The sequence below is a fragment of the Rhodnius prolixus genome, unplaced genomic scaffold (assembly GCF_049639745.1).
Source record: "Rhodnius prolixus isolate KJV_2025 unplaced genomic scaffold, Rpr scaffold_3, whole genome shotgun sequence".
NCBI classification, from domain to species: domain Eukaryota; kingdom Metazoa; phylum Arthropoda; class Insecta; order Hemiptera; family Reduviidae; genus Rhodnius; species Rhodnius prolixus.
Window position 1 is genome coordinate 20672125 of NW_027411603.1, and position 21269 is coordinate 20693393.

General features: G+C 33.2%; 2 protein-coding genes and 1 long non-coding RNA gene across 12 annotated transcripts in view; 1 reads left to right on the forward strand and 2 right to left on the reverse strand.

Moving 5' to 3' along the window:
- Window positions 1-21269, reverse strand: part of LOC141453579 (acetylcholine receptor subunit alpha-like) — a 338623-nt gene that overhangs the window by 89869 nt on the left and 227485 nt on the right. The window lies entirely within an intron of this gene.
- The window catches only part of LOC141452362 (uncharacterized), a 39108-nt gene continuing 25667 nt past the window's right edge, over window positions 7829-21269 (forward strand). The window contains exons 1-2 of one of the 10 annotated variants that reach the window (XR_012457348.1): window positions 7829-7951; window positions 20313-20390. Coding sequence is in view for 4 of the 10 variants with exons in the window: in XM_074124398.1 (XP_073980499.1) it covers window positions 20032-20390 (359 nt within the window). In the remaining 6 variants the exon portion in view is untranslated. Of the gene's footprint in view, window positions 8071-19416; window positions 19470-19924; window positions 20391-21269 lie in introns of those variants that run through there. The other 9 variants (XR_012457351.1, XR_012457349.1, XM_074124400.1 and 6 more) reach the window with 9 other exon arrangements.
- On the reverse strand, window positions 17393-19729 carry LOC141452363 (uncharacterized). The gene is made up of 3 exons (XR_012457352.1): window positions 19589-19729; window positions 17898-18096; window positions 17393-17587 (listed from the first exon to the last, which is right to left on the reverse strand). It is a non-coding gene; the product is annotated as an uncharacterized lncRNA (long non-coding RNA).

The following is a 21269-nucleotide window of genomic DNA, read 5'->3' on the forward strand; positions in this document are numbered from 1 at the left end:
AGGAATGTTTTTACTGGCCAAAAACTCGTTTATTGAAACTGCTGTGTGGCAAGGAGCATTATCGAAGTCGAAGATCAAATGCATGCTGATTTGTTTTTTGCGATATCCACGGAATCGTCCACAAAGAGTTTCTACCTCAAGGTCAAACGGTCAATCAACACTTTTAAGTGGGTGACGCATCATGATAATGCTCCTTGTCAAGTTTTTGGCTAGTTAAAACATTCCTGTGGCTCTTCAGCCTCCTTATTCGCCTGACTTGAGTCCTTGTGACCTTTTTTCTCTTCCCGAAGTTGAAAAATCACCTCAAGGGAACTCATTTTAGGACAGTCGAAAACATTCAAACGGCTGTAACCGACCAGCTGAAGGCTATTCGAGTATCGGAGTTCGAACACTGCTATGAGGAGTGGAAGAAACGTCTCCAGCGCTGTGTAGCTTCAAAAGGAAGTTATTTTGAAGGTGACAATATAGAATTGTAATTCTTTTTGAACAGAAAATTTTTAAAAAAATCAGTCTCATTACTTAATTTACAGACCTCGTACATGACTGTTTTAAAATATAATCAACATTCGCTTAGCCACAGTCCGCTTGAATTATTGCATTCAAAAGATAATCCAATTTCGCCTCAGTTGAAACTCCCCATTAGTTTTGATTGAAAACAAAAGCAATCATAAACTATCATATAATAGAATTAACAAAAGATAATTAGCAATTTTAATCGTGATTTTTCGCTTATTTAATGTTGCATGATAAAGAAAATATTAAGGAATATATAAAACAGTTATGCTTTTTATAAATTGGGCTCTGCGATTCAGATCATTAAATAGGAAAGAAAGAATATGAAATGTTGTAATATTATACTAGAAAAAGGTGCACCGGGCTGTATAAAAAGGAGGTAAAACTGTAAATGTGAAGGTTAGTCACATTGATTTAAAGTTAGTAGAGTGCTGCCCCTCTTGTTTGTTACCAGTACTACTAACACACCGACTTCACAACTCTTCTCACTATTCTGTCCCCTTATTCTAAAACTCTCTCCAAAAATATTCTCTCTCTCGTTGAGCAGTTACCCTTACACCCCTAATTCTCCACTTGTACAAAACATGATAATATTTCATTCTTGTCCTTCTTTCTCAACATAAAGTTTTAACAATAGGTACACCTCTTTTACTCTATGTAGGCTACATGTTTTTTGAGAACGGTTAAACCTCCACCAATATTACTCTCCTACTGTATCGTTGTAACATTTTTATTTACAAAATAAAATCCTCTGCTTTTAAATTAAACATTGTTCAATAAAAGAACTAGCTGCAATAAAAGAAATTGTTATTGATATAACTGTTACTTATGATATAAATCGAAATGATAAATGTAACACAAATTTTGTTCCCTGCTTTTAAATGTTATATTCCAATTGCTTATGTCTAAAACAAATGAAAAATTGTTTACATTCATCATAAACATAAACATCACTTTTGTGACCAAGGCAACGAAAATTATGCATTTTTACTATAGAAACAGACGATTTTGCATCTTCTCATTCATACAATTATTTCATTTTCTTAAGTCCAACGCCGGTCGTTTTTGCGTTTTCATCTCCGTAAAAGCCTATAGGAACTAAGAGTGTACTGCCACAATCTGTACAGCAGGAGCTCTGAATTAACTCTAGTTAGTTAATGAAAGACAGTTGCACTACTTTACAACAAAACCACTTCTGTATTAATTTTCTTACCACCAAAACTACTAGTCAGGGCCGGATTTTCCTATAGGCTAACTAGGCTTCAGCCTAGGGCCTCAAGATCAAGAGGGGCCTACATTCAAATTGTTAGCAAAATTAAAAGTACACTATTCTAAAAACAGTGAACACTAAAACACTTAATCGAAAATAAGGAGAAATTCTACGCATATGATTAATAAACAAACATAAAAATGTATTGGTTAAGATCAACGCGAAAGGGTGAAACGGCCTCATAAGTGGAATAGCCTAGGGCCTCTTTTCATCTAAATCCGGCCCTGCTACTAGTTAGTAAAAACACCTACATCATTCTTGTCCAAATCATAGATATTTTGAGGCATTCAACAGATAAATACGCATTACTTTTAATGTAAAAATATTTTTTTAAATCTGAAAGAGTGAGGTGTAAAATGGTAATTAATCAAACTTAACAGATGAGAACAAATATCGTAATGTGAATACTATCAGCTCACAATTAAATTCTCCTCCATGGTATTTACCAATAAACAATGTAAGAGTAAACGTGTGTCTTTAGTGAAACTTTAATACCTTGTTTGATGGAAAATTATGATCTGGCTAAGTCCAAACAACCATGATAACAGATGGAAGAATTATTCCTCTGATAGAAGGATACCAGATTTACTATCCACAGCCTCTGTGACCCCTTTATGCTTCTCTAATGTGTCTTGAATGTGAGATATAAAGGTGTAAGTTTGGTGTTCGGTTAAGCCTAGTAGTTGTCATTCATCAGCAAACCATATGTGAACTATGAGGAAGTTTTTAATTGTAAGTGTAAGTAATGTTTGAGTTCTTAGACTAGAATTACCCTTATGGACAACAAAGGCTAGGGATTCAAAGCAGATTCTACCATTATTTAAAAGAATAGAATTTATTCATAGTACCAGTAGATATTATTAATATGTTTAACAAAGTAAGAAAAGGATTCGCTCCTTGATTTAGTATCTTTTAAATGCATAAGAGCATCAAGATCCAGCGACATGATAGACAGGGCGTTGAGGTAAAATTGTTTTAAATGTAATTCATTTTGTTCATTAAATGCTTAATAATTTTTTATTTCACCCGAAATTATTAAACATTTATTAAAAATTTGATAGTATTCAATTAATCTGATCTATAATAATAATGATTATTTAAACGATTTCGTTATTATGCAACATACTTCAACAATAACAATAAAATAACAACAAGGACCTAAAAATTTAAGTTGCAAAAAGTATTATATACTTTTACATATCCCATATACCTATGTCTTTAAATTACATTTTTGTGTTTTTACCAAAATTTTAGTAAACTAAAACAATACTTATCATTTTCACATAAAGTTTTAAAATATTTTTGGAAAAATGGAAGAAAAATAGCAACAATTGAATTAAGATGGAAGAAAGATGGTGAATATTACTTAAAGTTACTTTACCTGTAGATGTTAAAAATGTAAATTAATATGACGTTGACGTTTACAAAATGCTTTTCTTAACAATAAAGTGGTTGACTTTGTTGGCCACATTGACTTTAACTTTATTGGACCGTCTACACAATCGATCTTCTACACCGTCATTCAAACTTTTATTAGTCCGGATATTTTGACAGACATACTGTTATACAAGTTGATGGAATGAAAGTTCCTGCGAGGAAAATTAAATAAACCTTGCAAGTGAAATAAAATTTCACTGAGGTGTAACAATTAAATAATTTTTTAGAAGGAAAACTATTTTATGTAAAATTTACATTCTAACACCTCAATAAGGAAAACTTGAACATTTTCCATTCAATTATACAAAATCAATGACAATTTTAGTTGAATAAAAAGCAGAATAATTGCTGAGTTCATCGCAATTATTATAGAGAAAATTTTTGCTATTTTAATAGAACGTATGTAATGGTTATTAGTGATGGGCTATTTGAGCGGACTCGTTCCATTGGAACGAGTCCGATGGTGGAACGAGTTGATTCAAATCCCTATTTTTAAAAAAAGTGATTCCGCCCCGCCCCAAAAAATTTAGGCAAATAAAAATGAAAATGAGGCAGCAGAAGGTTTGGAACGATTAAACATAAGAACAAATGTCACGCAATTTATTATATTATTATATCATTAAATGTTAGCTTTCCCAGTTAATAACAAAACTATATTTCTTTAACACACATTGAGTACTATCCCTAATTTCCAATTGCTCTGATAAATATAAAATTAACAACGTAATACAAATATTAACACAAAAATAGGCTAGTCAAATATAAATTAAAGCAATGCAGTTTTGTCATTATCTAGCTTGACCACTAGAAGACTGGAGTTAACTTACTTCAAGAGTATTCAAGGTAGAGAAACGGAAATGGGTAGGAAATTATTCCATAAAAATTCTAACCCTTCAAAATTATAATTACTCATAATATTTATTAACTAAGAATTGAATATCAAGCTTTTAAAATATTATCTTATTGTTTTACAAAAAGAAAAAGCTGTGTGCTTAATCTTAAACTTAGCGCTGGACACTCTTACTCTCATCTTCATTGGCGTAAGCTTGAACGTGTACATGTCAGCTAGACGGTCAAAGTAAAACTGGGCCAAAATTTAGTATTACCTAACTGGTTTACTTAGTGTAGTATCCCTCCCACACTATCACCTATTTCACAAACATTCATCGATTGAAAATATTTTTTAGTTAAATATTCGTTTCATTGGAATACAAAAAACATTATAACGCTTTCTTAAGATGATTTGAATTTTTAAAATTTGTTTTTGTCCATTACTCTTATAAAATACGAAGAATTTCAAATAAAATATAATATACAAACACAGAATGATCTAGTGTGCAGGTGGAGTCAGTCGTAGTTACCATGACAACGGAACCGTTAAACGACTCCGGCCCAGCTCTAGCATTTTCATTGGTTAAATCCACTGGAATTGGTGGAGTCGAATCCGGAGTGATTTAAATCCTTTTGAAACCGGACTCGTTCCATTTTTTCGTTCACTGAATCTAGCCAATAGAAATTGCTGGAGCTGGAACCGGAGTTGTTTAACGGTTCCATTGCTATGGTAACGAGGACTGACTCCACCTGCATACTAGATCATTGTGTTTGTATATTATATTTTATTTGAAATTCTTCGTATTATATAAGAGTAATGGACAAAAACAAATTTTAAAAATTAAAATCATCTTAAGAAAGCGTTATAATGTTTTTTGTATTCAAATAAAACGAATATTTAACTAAAAATTATTTCCAATCGATGAATGTTTGTGAAATTGGTGATAGAGTGGGAGGGATACTGCAGTAAGTAAACCAATTAGGTAATACTAAATTTTGGCTCAGTGTTACTTTGACTGTCTCACGGTCATGTACACGGTTAAACTTACCCAATGAAGATAAGAATAAGAGTGTCCAGCGCTATGTTAAAGATTAAGCACACAGCTTTTTCTTTTCGTAAGATAATAAGATAATATTTTAAAAGCTTGATATTCAATTCTTAGTTAATAAATATTATGAGTAATTATAATTTTGAAGGGTTAGAATTTTTATGGAATAATTTCCTACCCATTTCCGTTTCTCTACCTTGGATCCTCTTGAAGCACGTTAACTCCAGTCTTCCAGTGGTCAAGCTAGATAATGACTAAACAGCATTGCTTTAATTTTTATAATTGACTAGTCTATTTTTATGTTAATTTTTGTGTTACGTTGTTAATTTTATATTTATCAGTGCAATTGGAAATTAGGGATAGTACTCAATGTGTGTTAAAGAAATATAGTTTTGTTATTAACTGGGAAAGCTAACATTTAATGATATTTTTTAATAAATTGCGTGACATTTTTACTAATGCATAGGGTAAGTACAGAGACCGGAATCGGTGAACGAGTTGTTGGAATCGATTCCAACCCTGGAACTGATTCAAATCCAACGAGTCCAAAGACGGACTCGTTCTGCCCATCACTAATGGTTATATGTAGCGAATAGAGTGGGGGCACATGCATATGGTGAGAGAGTGGGGAAAGCGAGGTGCTGGTCAGAAAGGCCTAGGCCAGAGAGAAGTAGTGATGGGCAGAACGAGTCCGTCTTTGGACTCGTTGGATTTGAATCAGTTCCAGGGTTGGAATCGATTCCAACAACTCGTTCACCGATTCCGGTCTCTGTACTTACCCTATGCATTAGTAAAAATGTCACGCAATTCATTAAAAAATATCATTAAATGTTAGCTTTCCCAGTTAATAACAAAACTATATTTCTTTAACACACATTGAGTACTATCCCTAATTTCCAATTGCACTGATAAATATAAAATTAACAACGTAACACAAAAATTAACATAAAAATAGACTAGTCAATTATAAAAATTAAAGCAATGATGTTTAGTCATTATCTAGCTTGACCACTGGAAGACTGGAGTTAACGTGCTTCAAGAGGATCCAAGGTAGAGAAACGGAAATGGGTAGGAAATTATTCCCATAAAAAAAATTCTAACCCTTCAAGCAAAATGATAATTACTCATAAATAAAGAAATATTTATTTACTAGGACTTGTATATCAAGCTTTAAAAATATTATCTTATTATCTTACGAAAAGAAAAAGCTGTGTGCTTAATCTTTAACATAGCGCTGGACACTCTTATTCTTATCTTCATTGGGTAAGTTTAACCGTGTACATGACCGTGAGACAGTCAAAGTAACACTGAGCCAAAATTTAGTATTACCTAATTGGTTTACTTACTGCAGTATCCCTCCCACTCTATCACCAATTTCACAAACATTCATCGATTGGAAATAATTTTTAGTTAAATATTCGTTTTATTTGAATACAAAAAACATTATAACGCTTTCTTAAGATGATTTGAATTTTTAAAATTTGTTTTTGTCCATTACTCTTATATAATACGAAGAATTTCAAATAAAATATAATATACAAACACAATGATCTAGTATGCAGGTGGAGTCAGTCCTCGTTACCATAGCAATGGAACCGTTAAACAACTCCGGTTCCAGCTCCAGCAATTTCTATTGGCTAGATTCAGTGAACGAAAAAATGGAACGAGTCCGGTTTCAAAAGGATTTAAATCACTCCGGATTCGACTCCACCAACTCCAGTGGATTTAACCAATGAAAATGCTAGAGCTGGGCCGGAGTCGTTTAACGGTTCCGTTGTCATGGTAACTACGACTGACTCCACCTGCACACTAGATCATTCTGTGTTTGTATATTATATTTTATTTGAAATTCTTCGTATTTTATAAGAGTAATGGACAAAAACAAATTTTAAAAATTCAAATCATCTTAAGAAAGCGTTATAATGTTTTTTGTATTCCAATGAAACGAATATTTAACTAAAAAATATTTTCAATCGATGAATGTTTGTGAAATAGGTGATAGAGTGGGAGGGATACTACACTAAGTAAACCAGTTAGGTAATACTAAATTTTGGCCCAGTTTTACTTTGACCGTCTAGCTGACATGTACACGTTCAAGCTTACGCCAATGAAGATGAGAGTAAGAGTGTCCAGCGCTAAGTTTAAGATTAAGCACACAGCTTTTTCTTTTTGTAAAACAATAAGATAATATTTTAAAAGCTTGATATTCAATTCTTAGTTAATAAATATTATGAGTAATTATAATTTTGAAGGGTTAGAATTTTTATGGAATAATTTCCTACCCATTTCCGTTTCTCTACCTTGAATACTCTTGAAGTAAGTTAACTCCAGTCTTCTAGTGGTCAAGCTAGATAATGACAAAACTGCATTGCTTTAATTTATATTTGACTAGCCTATTTTTGTGTTAATATTTGTATTACGTTGTTAATTTTATATTTATCAGAGCAATTGGAAATTAGGGCTAGTACTCAATGTGTGTTAAAGAAATATAGTTTTGTTATTAACTGGGAAAGCTAACATTTAATGATATAATAATATAATAAATTGCGTGACATTTGTTCTTATGTTTAATCGTTCCAAACCTTCTGCTGCCTCATTTTCATTTTTATTTGCCTAAATTTTTTGGGGCGGGGCGGAATCACTTTTTTTAAAAATAGGGATTTGAATCAACTCGTTCCACCATCGGACTCGTTCCAATGGAACGAGTCCGCTCAAATAGCCCATCACTAGAGAGAAGTGCAGTTGTCCATTTGTCCCTATACGCTATTAAAAGCTAAAAAGGTTGAGAGAGAAATTAAGAGGAAGTCCCGCCCTGGCATCCGACTTGAGGAGGCGTTATCGGCCGTGGTGGGTGAGTTCTGTGTGGAGGTGGAGGATTGGCGAGAGAGAGACTTGGACTTTTCGCGTGTTTCTGTACAGTTCTAGTATTAGTTATTATCTTATTGGACTATTTAAAGAGATTGGTTTTCAGTTAGTATTAAGTTTATGTTATGTAATTAAATATATTAGCTGTAATAATTAGTTAATCTATTAGTTCGTATATATTAGTTAAGTATAAAAGTACGTAGGTTAGTTAGGGCCGTAGTGTAGATGAGTGTGTGTCTGTTTGTCGGTTTGTCGGTTAGGGCGGTGTGTTTGTTACTGATTAACTTGTAAGATAAGGAATTATTTGTAATTATTGTAAATAAACTAACTGGTATAAAAGAACTGTTTTGTTGAAAGCCCTTGGCTCCGTAACCGCTAGCTGGGTCGGTTACAGTAAATACTTTCAAGTCACTGTGTTTTATATCTTAATGTTTATTTAAAGTAGTTCAAGTAATAGCTCCTTTTAAATTTTGGTAAAATTCGGTCCAAAATATAAGTCAAATTTCCTAACAAAAGGGACAACCTATTTCTATAGGCGAGGGTTTATGTACAACTAAAATTAGGAAGGGCGTAAACTATTTGTACAGATTTTATTTTATTATTACAATGATTATTTTGGCAGGGAAGTATACAGTACTGCGACTTTCCCATTTTTCCTACTGATGTAGGCAATTTTGCTTACAGCATTACCTCTAAATTACGATATCTGAAATATCTCAGAATCTGGGAGGTTCCTACCTAAGGTAAATCCATCTGCAACCCCCGATAACTGCGAAGCATCTAAATTCCCTTTAATCGGAATCTCTACAATCGGTCAAGAGTTGAATTAGACTCTTTTACAACTCCTCATTGAATGTGCAGGTGATATAATCACGTTCTAGCCCCACTATCTTTAAGTGGGTCGACATATCTTGTAGGGCAGGGATGGCGAACCTTTTTGAGAAGTGGGTCAAATTTTGTTCATTTTTTTTTTTTAGTACTAGCTCTTGGGTCACTAATGCCCATTTGCACAAGAGTTAAGTTTAAAAATTTTAAACTGAATATTTTCAAAACTAAACATCTTTAAAATTCAGTTGGCTTAACGGGTAAAACGGGACAAAACAAGTGCTATGGAAGTCTCTTTTTACAAACATAACTGAGCAAAACCTTACAAAAGTGTGTTTTATCTGAAGAAAAATCTAAATATGGTTATTTGCTTTGGGTTGTCGATTTTTTTAACAAACAAAATATGAGTAAAATATTTTATATGATATTATGTAAACACTTTTGCTTTATTTCAAATACTACAAAAGCATTTGTCGTCATTTGCGTTTTAGAACGGTAATGATCAAACTAAAGGTTATAGATAGCATTTAAATTGCTTTTGTGTCAATGCGTGATTGAAAAAAATACAGAAAGTAGTATGTATTCGGGCGTTCTGGGACGTTTTTTTGCGCCGGGTCATCGAACTGGACGAGGGTATAAATCACGCCCCCTCCCCACCCATAGGACCAATCATCGTACAGGATGAGGTCTTAGGCCACGCCCCTTCCCAGCCCCTCGCCCTAATACATACTACTACAGATAGAATATAAATTATCCACACAATTAGAAAATCTAAATCAACCCGCGTAAACAAACAAATGATTGATAGCAATTGTAGGTCAATGAAAAAGCTAGCGCGGGTCAGTGTCTGACCCGCGGGTCATAGGTTCGCCATCACTGTTGTAGGGAAACCTACAAATAGAGACTACTTTTGCTCATTATGAAGAAGACTCATATTTCTTCCCCGGTTATTAATTGCCAAGACTGATCTTTGCTTGTCTAGGTCCTGAGAAGTCTAAGTTCCTTATTTCTGGCCAAGTTAACATATCCTCCGCACCCTAAATTTCCAAGCCATTTCCAAAACCTTTTTCTGTGCTTTTAACATATTTATAAACTCAATAACGGCAAACTGCCTTTCGATTTTATTAACGATAGGCTATATGATTCCTTCATTTGCACTTGAATAGGATTAATGGTTGATTAATCCCCAAGTCCGCTTTGTCTAATTGGATAATGGATAGATAATATATTTTATTAGCAACTCACTCGACGACTTTCGATTCAGTTATAACAGCAGTGCCTATTATTTATATCATTGGACTTCCCCAAATTCAATTATTGTAAAAAGTGAAGTAGAGGGTATAATTGTTTTACACATAACTGGGCTTCACAGAAAAGCTTCCCGCTAGATTTTTTCCAAGAGAAAATTAGGAAATCAGCAAGTTTAGGAAACCTTATCTCTGGCATTCAAGAGAAGATTGGATTTCCTGCCAACTAGTGAAACCTAGTGACAACAGTCTGGTGACGTTTTGAAAAAATTAGAACTCTGGCAGTCTTAAGTTAGGGTTTCTGACATTTTCTTTAGTTTCTTTCCTTTTATTTTTATTTTTTAAATTATTATTCAAGATACTCAAAACAAAATTTAAAAAATTATCTTTGTCTGTGTTATTCTAATTTTAATACATGTTTGGCGAAAGTTAGGTATTTTTGAAATTTGTGCCGAGTGGTCAGAGGCGAAGCCTGCAAAGGTGACGATGTATTGTGTAACTGGGTTCAAATCTCAGCATAGACTTTGTACTTTATTTGAAAGTTAACATGAGTAATCCATAATAAAGTATGTTAACAACAGTATGTACTTTAGTTTTGATCGCTGTCATTTCCCTTACTGCAGTAAGAAAGAAAAGTAAGCAATAACTAATAGAGAAATAGTGAAGTATTTAAAAGACATTAAACTAAATGCTACCCTTTATTTACAAACAAAAAATGTACTACAATACCGAAAACCAGAAAATTATTTATAGCTCCCGAGGGAAAATAATGGATATATGTGAGCTGCCTTGACTGGGTTAAACTGTTTATTTTCCAGCCAGTACTCCAAGTAAAATACAACAGGCTCAATTCGCGTGCTGTACACCATCCATTTGAACTCATAATTCATTTTCCCAAACACAGATCAAGTAAAAGATATCTGTACATTTGTGAAAACAGTGCTAGTCACTTGTCTATTCTTGTTTACATTACATCATTCTCAATTTTTGTTATTTTTAGATGTATTGATACGAGTATATTTGTAATTGAATTATTTTTATCTGTTAGTTGTAATTTTTTTAAATAATAACTTTCTTAAAATATATTATGTACAGTTAATGTCAGCCATATTCATACACCATGTTTTTGTTCTCTGTTTGTTTTTATTTTATTTGTTTGTGAGTCAGGGTGAACAAATAACACTCACATATTGAGTAAATTGTTATTTTTCATAATATAACACTTTTTTTTAATTCATAAACTGTAAAAATTTAGCCATAATAGATAACAGTTTCGAAATAACTTGTCACCAACGAGACTTTCATATTCATACTTTTGCAACAATTAAACATTTTTTAATTAAAAAAAAAAGTCAATATTTTGGGTAGTCTTTTCTCTAAATTACTTCAGACAACCTCCTAGGCATCGACTCAACAAGTTTCTTGGTGGTTTCAGGAGTAATGTTATACCATTCTTCAATTACTTTCTCCTTCAGTTGACTTGCATTTGGGAGTTGATGATTTTTCAATTTTTTTTAAACTCTGCCCACAAACGCTCGATTGGATTTAGATCTGGTGACTGTGGGGGTATTGCCATCACTTTGGGACAATTATATAATACCTTAGCCATTCTGGTGGTTGGGATCATTATCCTGATAGAAAATAAAATTCCTTTCAATTCCCCAAATTTTGGACCGATACTTTTAAATTTTTTCTTAAAATATCTGCGTACTTCTCAGCATTCATAATCCCGTTGATAAATTGAATTTTTCCCTACCCCAGAAGCTGAGAAGCACCCCCAAATCGTCACAGATCCACCTGCAAACTGTACTGTCTGTTAAAGATTCTTTATTAAAGAAAGGCTTTCATTTCTTTTCCTCCCAACTTTACAGGTTTCCATCGCGTTGAAAAATGTTAATTTTAGTTTCATCGATAAATAAAACATTTTTCCTATTTTGGCTAAATTTTTACAGTTTATAAATAAATAAAAAAGGGTTATGTTGTGAAAAATAACAATTTACTTAATACGAGGGTCGTTTGAAAAGTCCGTGCAAAGTCAGAGAGATAGCACCACTGGCGCGTATCGAGGTTATGTTTAGTTAGTAGCATCTCTTGGAAGAACACACACCAAGTTTCAGCCAGATCGGTCCATTTCTTTGTGTTTGGCATTCGTTTGAATCGAGGAAGTAGAGCGATTTTCAAAAAATGGACGAAAAAGAATTTCGTATGTTGATTAAACACTACTTTATGAAAGGCAAAACGCCTCAGGAGACTAAAGAGAAGCTTGATAAACATTATGGTGACTCTGCACCTTCGATTAGAACAGTTTATAAGTGGTTTCAAAATTTTCGGAGTGGCCATATGGGCACAAGTGACGCTGAACGTTCTGGACGCCCTGTTGAGGTTACTACTCCAGAAATCATTGATAAAATCCATAATATGGTGATGGATGACAGAAGAGTGAAGGTGCGTGAGATTGCTAGTGCTGTGGGCATCTCGAATGAACGGGTACATAATATTTTGCATCAACATTTGGACATGACAAAGCTATCCGCAAGATGGGTGCCGCGATTGCTCAAGCTTGACCAAAAACGAAATCGTGTGAAGTGTTGCAAGGACGGTTTGCAGCTGTTCCAGAAGAATCCGCAGGACTTTAAGCGTCGTTTCGTCACTGTGGATGAAACATGGATACATCACTACACTCCTGAGACCAAAGAACAATCTAAACAATGGGTTACCAAGGGGGAATCTGCGCCAAAAAAAGGCGAAGACCGTTCCTTCGACTATCTGGAAAAAGGTAAAACTATTACAGGTGCATATTATTCAACGTTATTGGACCGTTTGAAAACCGAGCTGCAAGAAAAACGCCCACGATTGGCCCACAAAAAAATCCTTTTCCATCACGACAACGCACCAGCTCACACCTCAGCAGTTGTGGTCGCAAAATTAATGGAAATAGGGTTCCAACTCGTTTCACATCCCCCCTATTCTCCAGACTTGGCTCCCTCGGACTACTATTTGTTCCCCAATATGAAGAAATGGCTGGCGGGAAAAAGATTTCATTCAAACGAGGAGGTGATTGCAGAAACGAATTGCTATTTTTCAGACTTGGACAAATCCTATTATTCGGAAGGGATCAACAAACTAGAGCAGCGTTGGACGAAGTGTATAAGCCTAAAAGGAGACTATGTTAAAAAATAAAAAAGGTTTACCCCAAAAAATTAAGTAGTTTTTATTTTTGCACGGACTTTTCAAACGACCCTCGTATGTGAGTGTTATTTGTTCACCCTGACTCACAAACAAATAAAATAAAAACAGATAGAGGTACAAAAAACATGGTGTATTAATATGGCTGTCATTAACTGTATTTAGAAGAAGATTATCTATAATTTATTTTTTGTGAAATAAAATTTATTTTTAAAAAAGTTCCTTCAACATTTCTTTTTAGACTCATTTTAATTAACAAAGAAATCAGATGAGAAGAGCAGGAAAGAAAATTAGAGACAAATTTAACTTAATTATATCAGTTCTAAAATATAACGTTTCTATCTGGTTGAAACTACAAAGCGGATAAGCTAAAAAGAATCACTGATTTTAGAAGGTATTATCTTTTAATGAACCTTTAACACACGGAACTGATTTTTATAGTAAACTAAAAGCACCTTTGTAGCAGAAAATTTTCTTCTACAATAAAATATCTATCTACGTGGCAAATACAAATAAAACTGAGCAAAAATTCAAAAGTTAAAAAGAAAATACAGAAGAATCATTTTAAGAGAAAGTGGTTATGTGTGTTCGTTCACAGCAGATTTGTTTCCTTTTGTACAAGAATGAAATACAAGTTTACATACGAGAAAAGACAATATTAGTATAGTAAATGTTTTTGATCATGTGTGCCCCGGCTAGCTATATTTTGTGCTAGAAACTAAAGGTTCGTATCTTTTTAACTAACTGTGGCACAGTGGTAGAGGAAGCCAGCAGCGTTACTACTACTACCTTTGCATATTTCATATCTCCTCTAAAAGTCGCTTTAGTTTTCCTACCCATTTAGCCAAGCCAGGCCCCGGTTGGGATATTTTTATAATGTGCACAGTCATTGGACGATCGTTTCGCTTCTAAACTTAGCTTACTCTAACACTCACACTTAACTACTACTTCTCAGTTGAGAGTTGTTTAGTTTTCAACTGAAAGAGTAAAGTTAAAATTTAAGGCTTTAAAAACTTTTCCTTCTTTAGAATGACAAGTAATGAGAGAGCTGTATCAGTGATAAAATAACAAACGATACTTTCTTCTACATTACAGGTTTTCTCTAGCGTTATTTTACACGTCAAGGACAAGTATTAAAATAGCATGAAAATAACGAGTCATGATTTGCTGTTGATTTTAGCTAATCTAAATTCATTAACCACATCTACTACAGTAAATGAACGAATGGAAATGAATTTAATTAAAATTTAAATCAAATAAGCGTGTACACGTTTTACGAATGGCTGTTCAAACTCTTTCTGCCCGATTTTCCATATTACTTCTTTGATAAAACCGCTAGATCAATTCTCTCATACTCACTTTCATTCAGTAATTCAGCAGCCCGTTATTGCCACATATATTTGCCAAACAAAGTTAATTGAAGCTGCTTAAATGGTTAGGCGATAAACGGAAATGAACCAGACTAACTAAGAGATCGAAGTTGGAATTCGCATCTTTCTACTCTTCAATTTTAGAGGTTTAAAATTATATAAATGAATTATGTCAGTTATAATTATGAAGTTCTGTTAATTTCTTGAGTGCAAGACTTACTTAAGAAGCAGAGAATATTCAGTAAAGTTCAAGTAATTTAAATATTTTTGCATGATACCTGTGGCGAGTATATACAGCAAAAACGTTCTTCATTTTGCATCTTCTATCTGTCTGTAATAAATTTGATTTAGGTCACTTTTGGAATACAAACTCTAACAAGTATTTGTCTGAATTTGTGTTAAGTCTTACTGTTGTTTTCAATTCTGTTTTTCAAATGTGTTTTCATTACTGGGTAAGAAAATCTGAAGTGAGATTTGCTAAATCAAATCACTTTTTAGACAGTGTCAAAATATTCTATATAGGTATTTCAAATTTTATTTAAACATGTTATTTATTATCCTGAAGATGCCATTATTGGAGACGATTCTTGATGTAGAAGCTTTTACTTCATACTCTTTGCTAGTAAAGGACACAGGTTGATTATAAAGACAGAACATTGTTCTTACGTAGATAAGTTCTGTCATTACACATTCGTTCAGACATTAGTCTAGAAGCAAGAACATCTTATTAACCAATGCCAAGGGAATCTAAAAGCAGTAACATGGGCGGTTCCAGTTCAATAACTATAAAAATCAATAAATGTTGGCTTCTAACTTTTTGTCTGTAATAATAGAATAATCTAGTACAGTCTTTCTAGAATATCAAGTTTGGAACTTTTGGCAACTTTTTGAGTTAATTTTCTTTACTAGCACTCACGTTCTTGTACAAGGGCAATTATTGGACCATTAAAGAAAATGATTCTAGACTTACAATTACATTTTAAAATAGTATTGTATAATAATATAATGCGAAATTTCACACGACTTTTTTCTACTTCAATTTTACTCACAAAGTATTTTATTGAAAGTACGTATATTGTGTAAAAGACTACAAAATTAATACAATAAAGAGGCATTTCCACTCAACATCTTTTGTTAACATTTGAATTTTATTTCTGCATTCGCGATCGATTATATACAGGAAGGATCTTTAATGAGTAAGTGTTTCAAATGAATGTAATACGTCTATAAATACTTCATAAATGTATGACGTTGAAACAAAATCGTTGCCCATTTAACGAAAATCTACAAAAGCTCAAAACTCTTTTCAGAAACACTCCCAGTTAATAGTTTTTGCAAAAAAGCTTACTTTGCCGTGCCTCACAAAGCTGGGTATCCAGTTAAAGTATCAAAATTGAACTTCTTCCGTATACACACAGCCATATTTGTAATTATAAAATCAAGTTTTTCGAAATCAGAAGGCCTCGAAACTAAAATGTTCAGTAAAAACTACTTTTTTTCCTGTTGAATATTATAATAAATCATTATTTAAAATTACATAAATTTGACAAAAATTACTTCTTGATATAATGAATGTACATAAAGTCACTATGTTGGTTGTACAACCGTTACAGAGTGGGTAAATGAACTCATATACTTATATTCAAAATAAATAAAAATACAAACCAAAAGATAAAATAAGTAAATTGTACTAAATTTATACACACTTCAATAAACAACAAAAAGACAAAATCAAAATTTCCTCTCCTTGGTTTTATTCATTAGGTTTAAACTGGTACCTCGAAACTAAATGGGACATCTATACGAGGGTCGTTTGAAAAGTCCGTGCAAAGTCAGAGAGATAGCACCACTGGCGCGTATCGAGGTTATGTTTAGTTAGTAGCATCTCTTGGAAGAACACACACCAAGTTTCAGCCAGATCGGTCTATTTCTTTGTGTTTGGCATTCGTTTGAATCGAGGAAGTCGAGTGATTTTCAAAAAATGGACGAAAAAGAATTTCGTGTATTGATTAAACACTACTTTATGAAAGGCAAAACGCCTCAGGAGACTACAGAGAAGCTTGATAAACATTATGGTGACTCTGCACCTTCGATTAGAACAGTTTATAAGTGGTTTCAAAATTTTCGGAGTGGCCATATGGGCACAAGTGACGCTGAACATTCTGGACGCCCTGTTGAGGTTACTACTCCAGAAATCATTGATAAAATCCATGATATGGTGATGGATGACAGAAGAGTGAAGGTGCGTGAGATTGCTAGTGCTGTGGGCATCTCGAATGAACGGGTACATAATATTTTGCATCAACATTCAATCAAAAAGTGATGCAAATCTTCTACAACCTCCATATTACACATTGGACATACATCTAATTCATCTTTAAATGGACAGTTGTTTAATTTTAATGTACCACTTCTTACTGTTTAAATATTACATTAATATAAAACATATTTAGTCAAAAGGCAAAATTTAACTTTAGTTATGTTTGTTAGCTTATTTAACGAGGAAAGTTGAAAGATTGACTGCGAGAAAATTTCACAAACTGAATAATTTTAACTCAATGAATAATAAACTCTTAAACATTGATTTGATCGTCTAGGAACCGACAAGTTAGAATGACATGCAGGTGATGCGGGTTAGACTAACTTTTCTGGAAGACTGATGGACGTAATGACTAACGTCATTCACAATCAAATCATTTGCCAGCGGCCTATTTTCTAGATGTTCGAAAGAAGAACAGTTTCAACACAATTATGGAAACAATCATTTAAATTCGTGTTATTCTTTCAGCTTTTCTTTAGTCACTATTTTCCTTATTAGAATCTCTACAATACACCGAGCATCAATTCTTGCTCGCCTGATGCCATACTTTCTGTTTAATTTTTCAGAGACATCCAGGTTATCAAAACTCATCTTCACCTCTATGCTTTTTTATTATAGCAGGTGATTAACGAGATCTCTTGACCATAAAACTTCCAAAATCCACTTTTTGATTCCTGGACATAAAAATTCCAAACGTTAGTCAGGGTACAATGTTTAATGAACATAATTTTTAACTTATAGTCCCAGACTTATTATGTACTTCGGCCCGATCATATATTTTCTTCCACCTGTTGACGAGTGTTGCTTTCGCGTGCCAAGGCTACATTAAACTATCTTCTGGGGGACCAGAACATTACTGGGACTGTAAGACGTGCTCTAAGTCTAGCTACTTATAATTTGATGCCCTCCGACCATCAGTGAATTTCTCCGATTGCGTTTTTGGTTTTTTTCAATCAATCATTAAACATTTATAGCGCTACTCACCTTTTTCTCATCCAAAGTTGTTATCACTCAAATCACTTAATTCAGATATAACAATCCACCATGGTGTGAAAATCTCCTTGCTATTGCTCTGGTTTACAAGTCAAGACAATTTTTTTACCATCGCAGTCCTTTTTGGTGTGTGCTGATGTCGGGTTTCTTTTCATTAGAAACAGATGATGTTCTCGTACCACTTTCTTCGCTAAACAAGGCAGAGCCATTTAATCATTAGACATACAAAAATTTAAAGATCTGATTTAAAGGTCTGTTAATTATATCAAACCCAATATGCAGTCTAAACTCTTATTTTTATTTCATAAAGCAATACGAGCCACCATAAGTATATTAAATTTCAGAATAAATTGTTTATTTGGCTAATCTAAAGAATAGCTCCCCGGAGGTGTGGCCTGTTTATTTTTAGGGGGTGGGAAGTGCAGCGCACCTACCGGTGAGATTTTAAACTACTTCCCGCCAATGAACTGTTTCGGATTGTGCGAATTTCGTAACTCTTATGTTTCGCGGGCAAGCGCAGTACACTTACTGCATAGTAACTGCTTCCTGTTTAATGTATTAATAGTTCCCGCGAGTGCCCTGTTTGTGACTTTTTTTTGTAACTTTGTGAGCATGAGCGTTTTAAATTTGCAGTTTTTTTTTTAAATTAAAGCATGATTGTAGTGTGAGTGAGGATGGAGTAATGAATGTTATAAAATTTTGTTCGATTTTCTGGAGGGAGTTCGACAAGTATACCCTCCTCAGGAAAAGGACTCCACAGAATAAGGTAAGTTTCTTTTGTGTTGTTCTGTGTAATTATTGTAATGAATCTTGTGACACAAATTAAAAAATTGAGGGTGATTAGGTAGGTTAGGAGGGGGATATGGGGGCGAAGCCCCCCATTAAGAAATAAATAAATCAGGGGGTGTGGAAGCGAAGCCCCCCATTAAGAAATAAATAAATCAGGGGGTGTTTAAATAGAAATATCAATCCTAAATAAATAATTCGAAGTGATTCTGATTCGCTGTTACCATATAACCCGCTAGATTTAAGTGTAAATATAAAATAAAGAAATAGTTTTATATTTATATTTGAATATGGCGGGTTCTATAGTAACAGCGAATCAGAATCACTTCGAATTAGGCCACACCTCCGGGGAGCTATTCTTAAGATTTACCGTTTATTTTCTCTTTTTTTAATAAAAAGTAGTTTTTTAATTGACTTTTTCAATTAATTTTTAGACCTTTAAAGGCAGCTCAATTGAATATTTTCTTATATATTGAAAACATTTAGTTTCTGGCACTTGATTTTTAATACATTTTTAAATACTTTAAACAAATACTTAAATACTTAAAATATTTCTTTCCGCAGTCCGATCTTATAAGTTAGCAGACATCAGTTTAGAATTTTTTATTAAAAGATATATTTAAACTAAAGTAACCACATGGTTTCTAAAAACGTTTTATAGCCTTTTTTATTTTCAAATATTTTAGTCATATTTTAATATTCTATTTGGAAGTTTTTTATTTTATCACGTGACTTTTTAAACTTGGCCTTCATCATATGATATTTGAGTTTGTATCAGTTAAGTAATTTGTTTTTAGTTTATAAGTATAATTTAGATAATTAGTATTTATTTAGGTAATAAGTATATTAAATAATTATTCATGATATCTATTTTAATTATTAGTGAAGTTTTTTACCTGAATTTGAGTAAACTACATGCATGTTCCTTGTCGATTAGTAACTTCTAGCTAGTACTAGTTTTACTTCTGGAGTTTAGAAGTATTTTAAATAAGAATGTTTATTGTTTTGTTTCAATTTTTCACACCCTTCCATATAACTTAATTTCATTCTTTAAAAATGCTTCAAAACTCACAACAATTATATTTTTTTAACAATTAACATCGATATTCCCCAAAATCAAATATCCAACTCCAACTAAAAATAAATCTGCAAAATCCACTTCCACTGTTTTCACCTCGACTATAATTCCTCGGTTTAATATATTTATATATTTTTTTTTTCTGTTTACATAAAAAACTTATACTTTTATTTTCTGTAACATATGATAATTAAGAATTTACAAATTATGTACCCTCATAACTTGTTCATAATTTTGTAAATTTTGATTAATCATGTACATATGAGAAGGAAAATACTAGACAACCATAGAAAAAATAGTAAGTCCACCACAACAGTACGTTATAGACGACAAAGAAGAATACATAAAAGAAGTTTTAATTTTACAAAGCGTTTAAAGACTATAGTGACTGAAATTGTGGAAACATTGCTTGATTTTTATTTTGAAGGCCTTCTTCCAATTTCGTTGGAAGAATTAGAAAAGGACATTTTAGAAAGAAGAAGTGATATAGAATTGACTAGTTTACTTGGTACAAAAAGAATAACTTCTGATGAATTTTACAGAGCGGTTGCTGTTGGTACAGTTTTTGGCATGATAAAAGGAAGAAATATCAACAACGTCTTGAAACTAGATCTTGACAAGTAATTATTTAATTTCTTATTTTAAAAATAGGTTTATTAGAATTATTAGATTCGATAGTGTCAATGAATACTTTCTTATTATAGAAAACAACTTTTATTGCAATTACCATCAACAATAATCATACTACAATACTGCTATTAAAACATATGTTACCCTATCTAAAACATTGATAACTCAACTTCGATCCCTTACATCTTCCTCTTTTAATTCGCTACTTTAAAGTTAAGAACCATCGTAGTCTTTATACGAGGGTCGTTTGAAATATCCGTGCAAAGTCAGAGAGATAGCACTACTGGCGCGTATCGAGCTTATGTTTAGTTAGTAGCATCTCTTGGAAGAACACACACCAAGTTTCAGCCAGATCGGTCTATTTCTTTGTGTTTGGCATTCGTTTGAATCGAGGAAGTCGAGTGATTTTCAAAAAATGGACGAAAAAGAATTTCGTGTATTGATTAAACACTACTTTATGAAAGGCAAAACGCCTCAGGAGACTAAAGAGAAGCTTGATAAACATTATGGTGACTCTGCACCTTCGATTAGAACAGTTTATAAGTGGTTTCAAAATTTTCGGAGTGGCCATATGGGCACAAGTGACGCTGAACATTCTGGACGCCCTGTTGAGGTTACTACTCCAGAAATCATTGATAAAATCCATGATATGGTGATGGATGACAGAAGAGTGAAGGTGCGTGAGATTGCTAGTGCTGTGGGCATCTCGAATGAACGGGTACATAATATTTTGCATCAACATTTGGACATGACAAAGCTATCCGCAAGATGGGTGCCGCGATTGCTCAAGCTTGACCAAAAACGAAATCGTGTGAAGTGTTGCAAGGACGGTTTGCAGCTGTTCCAGAAGAATCCGCAGGACTTTAAGC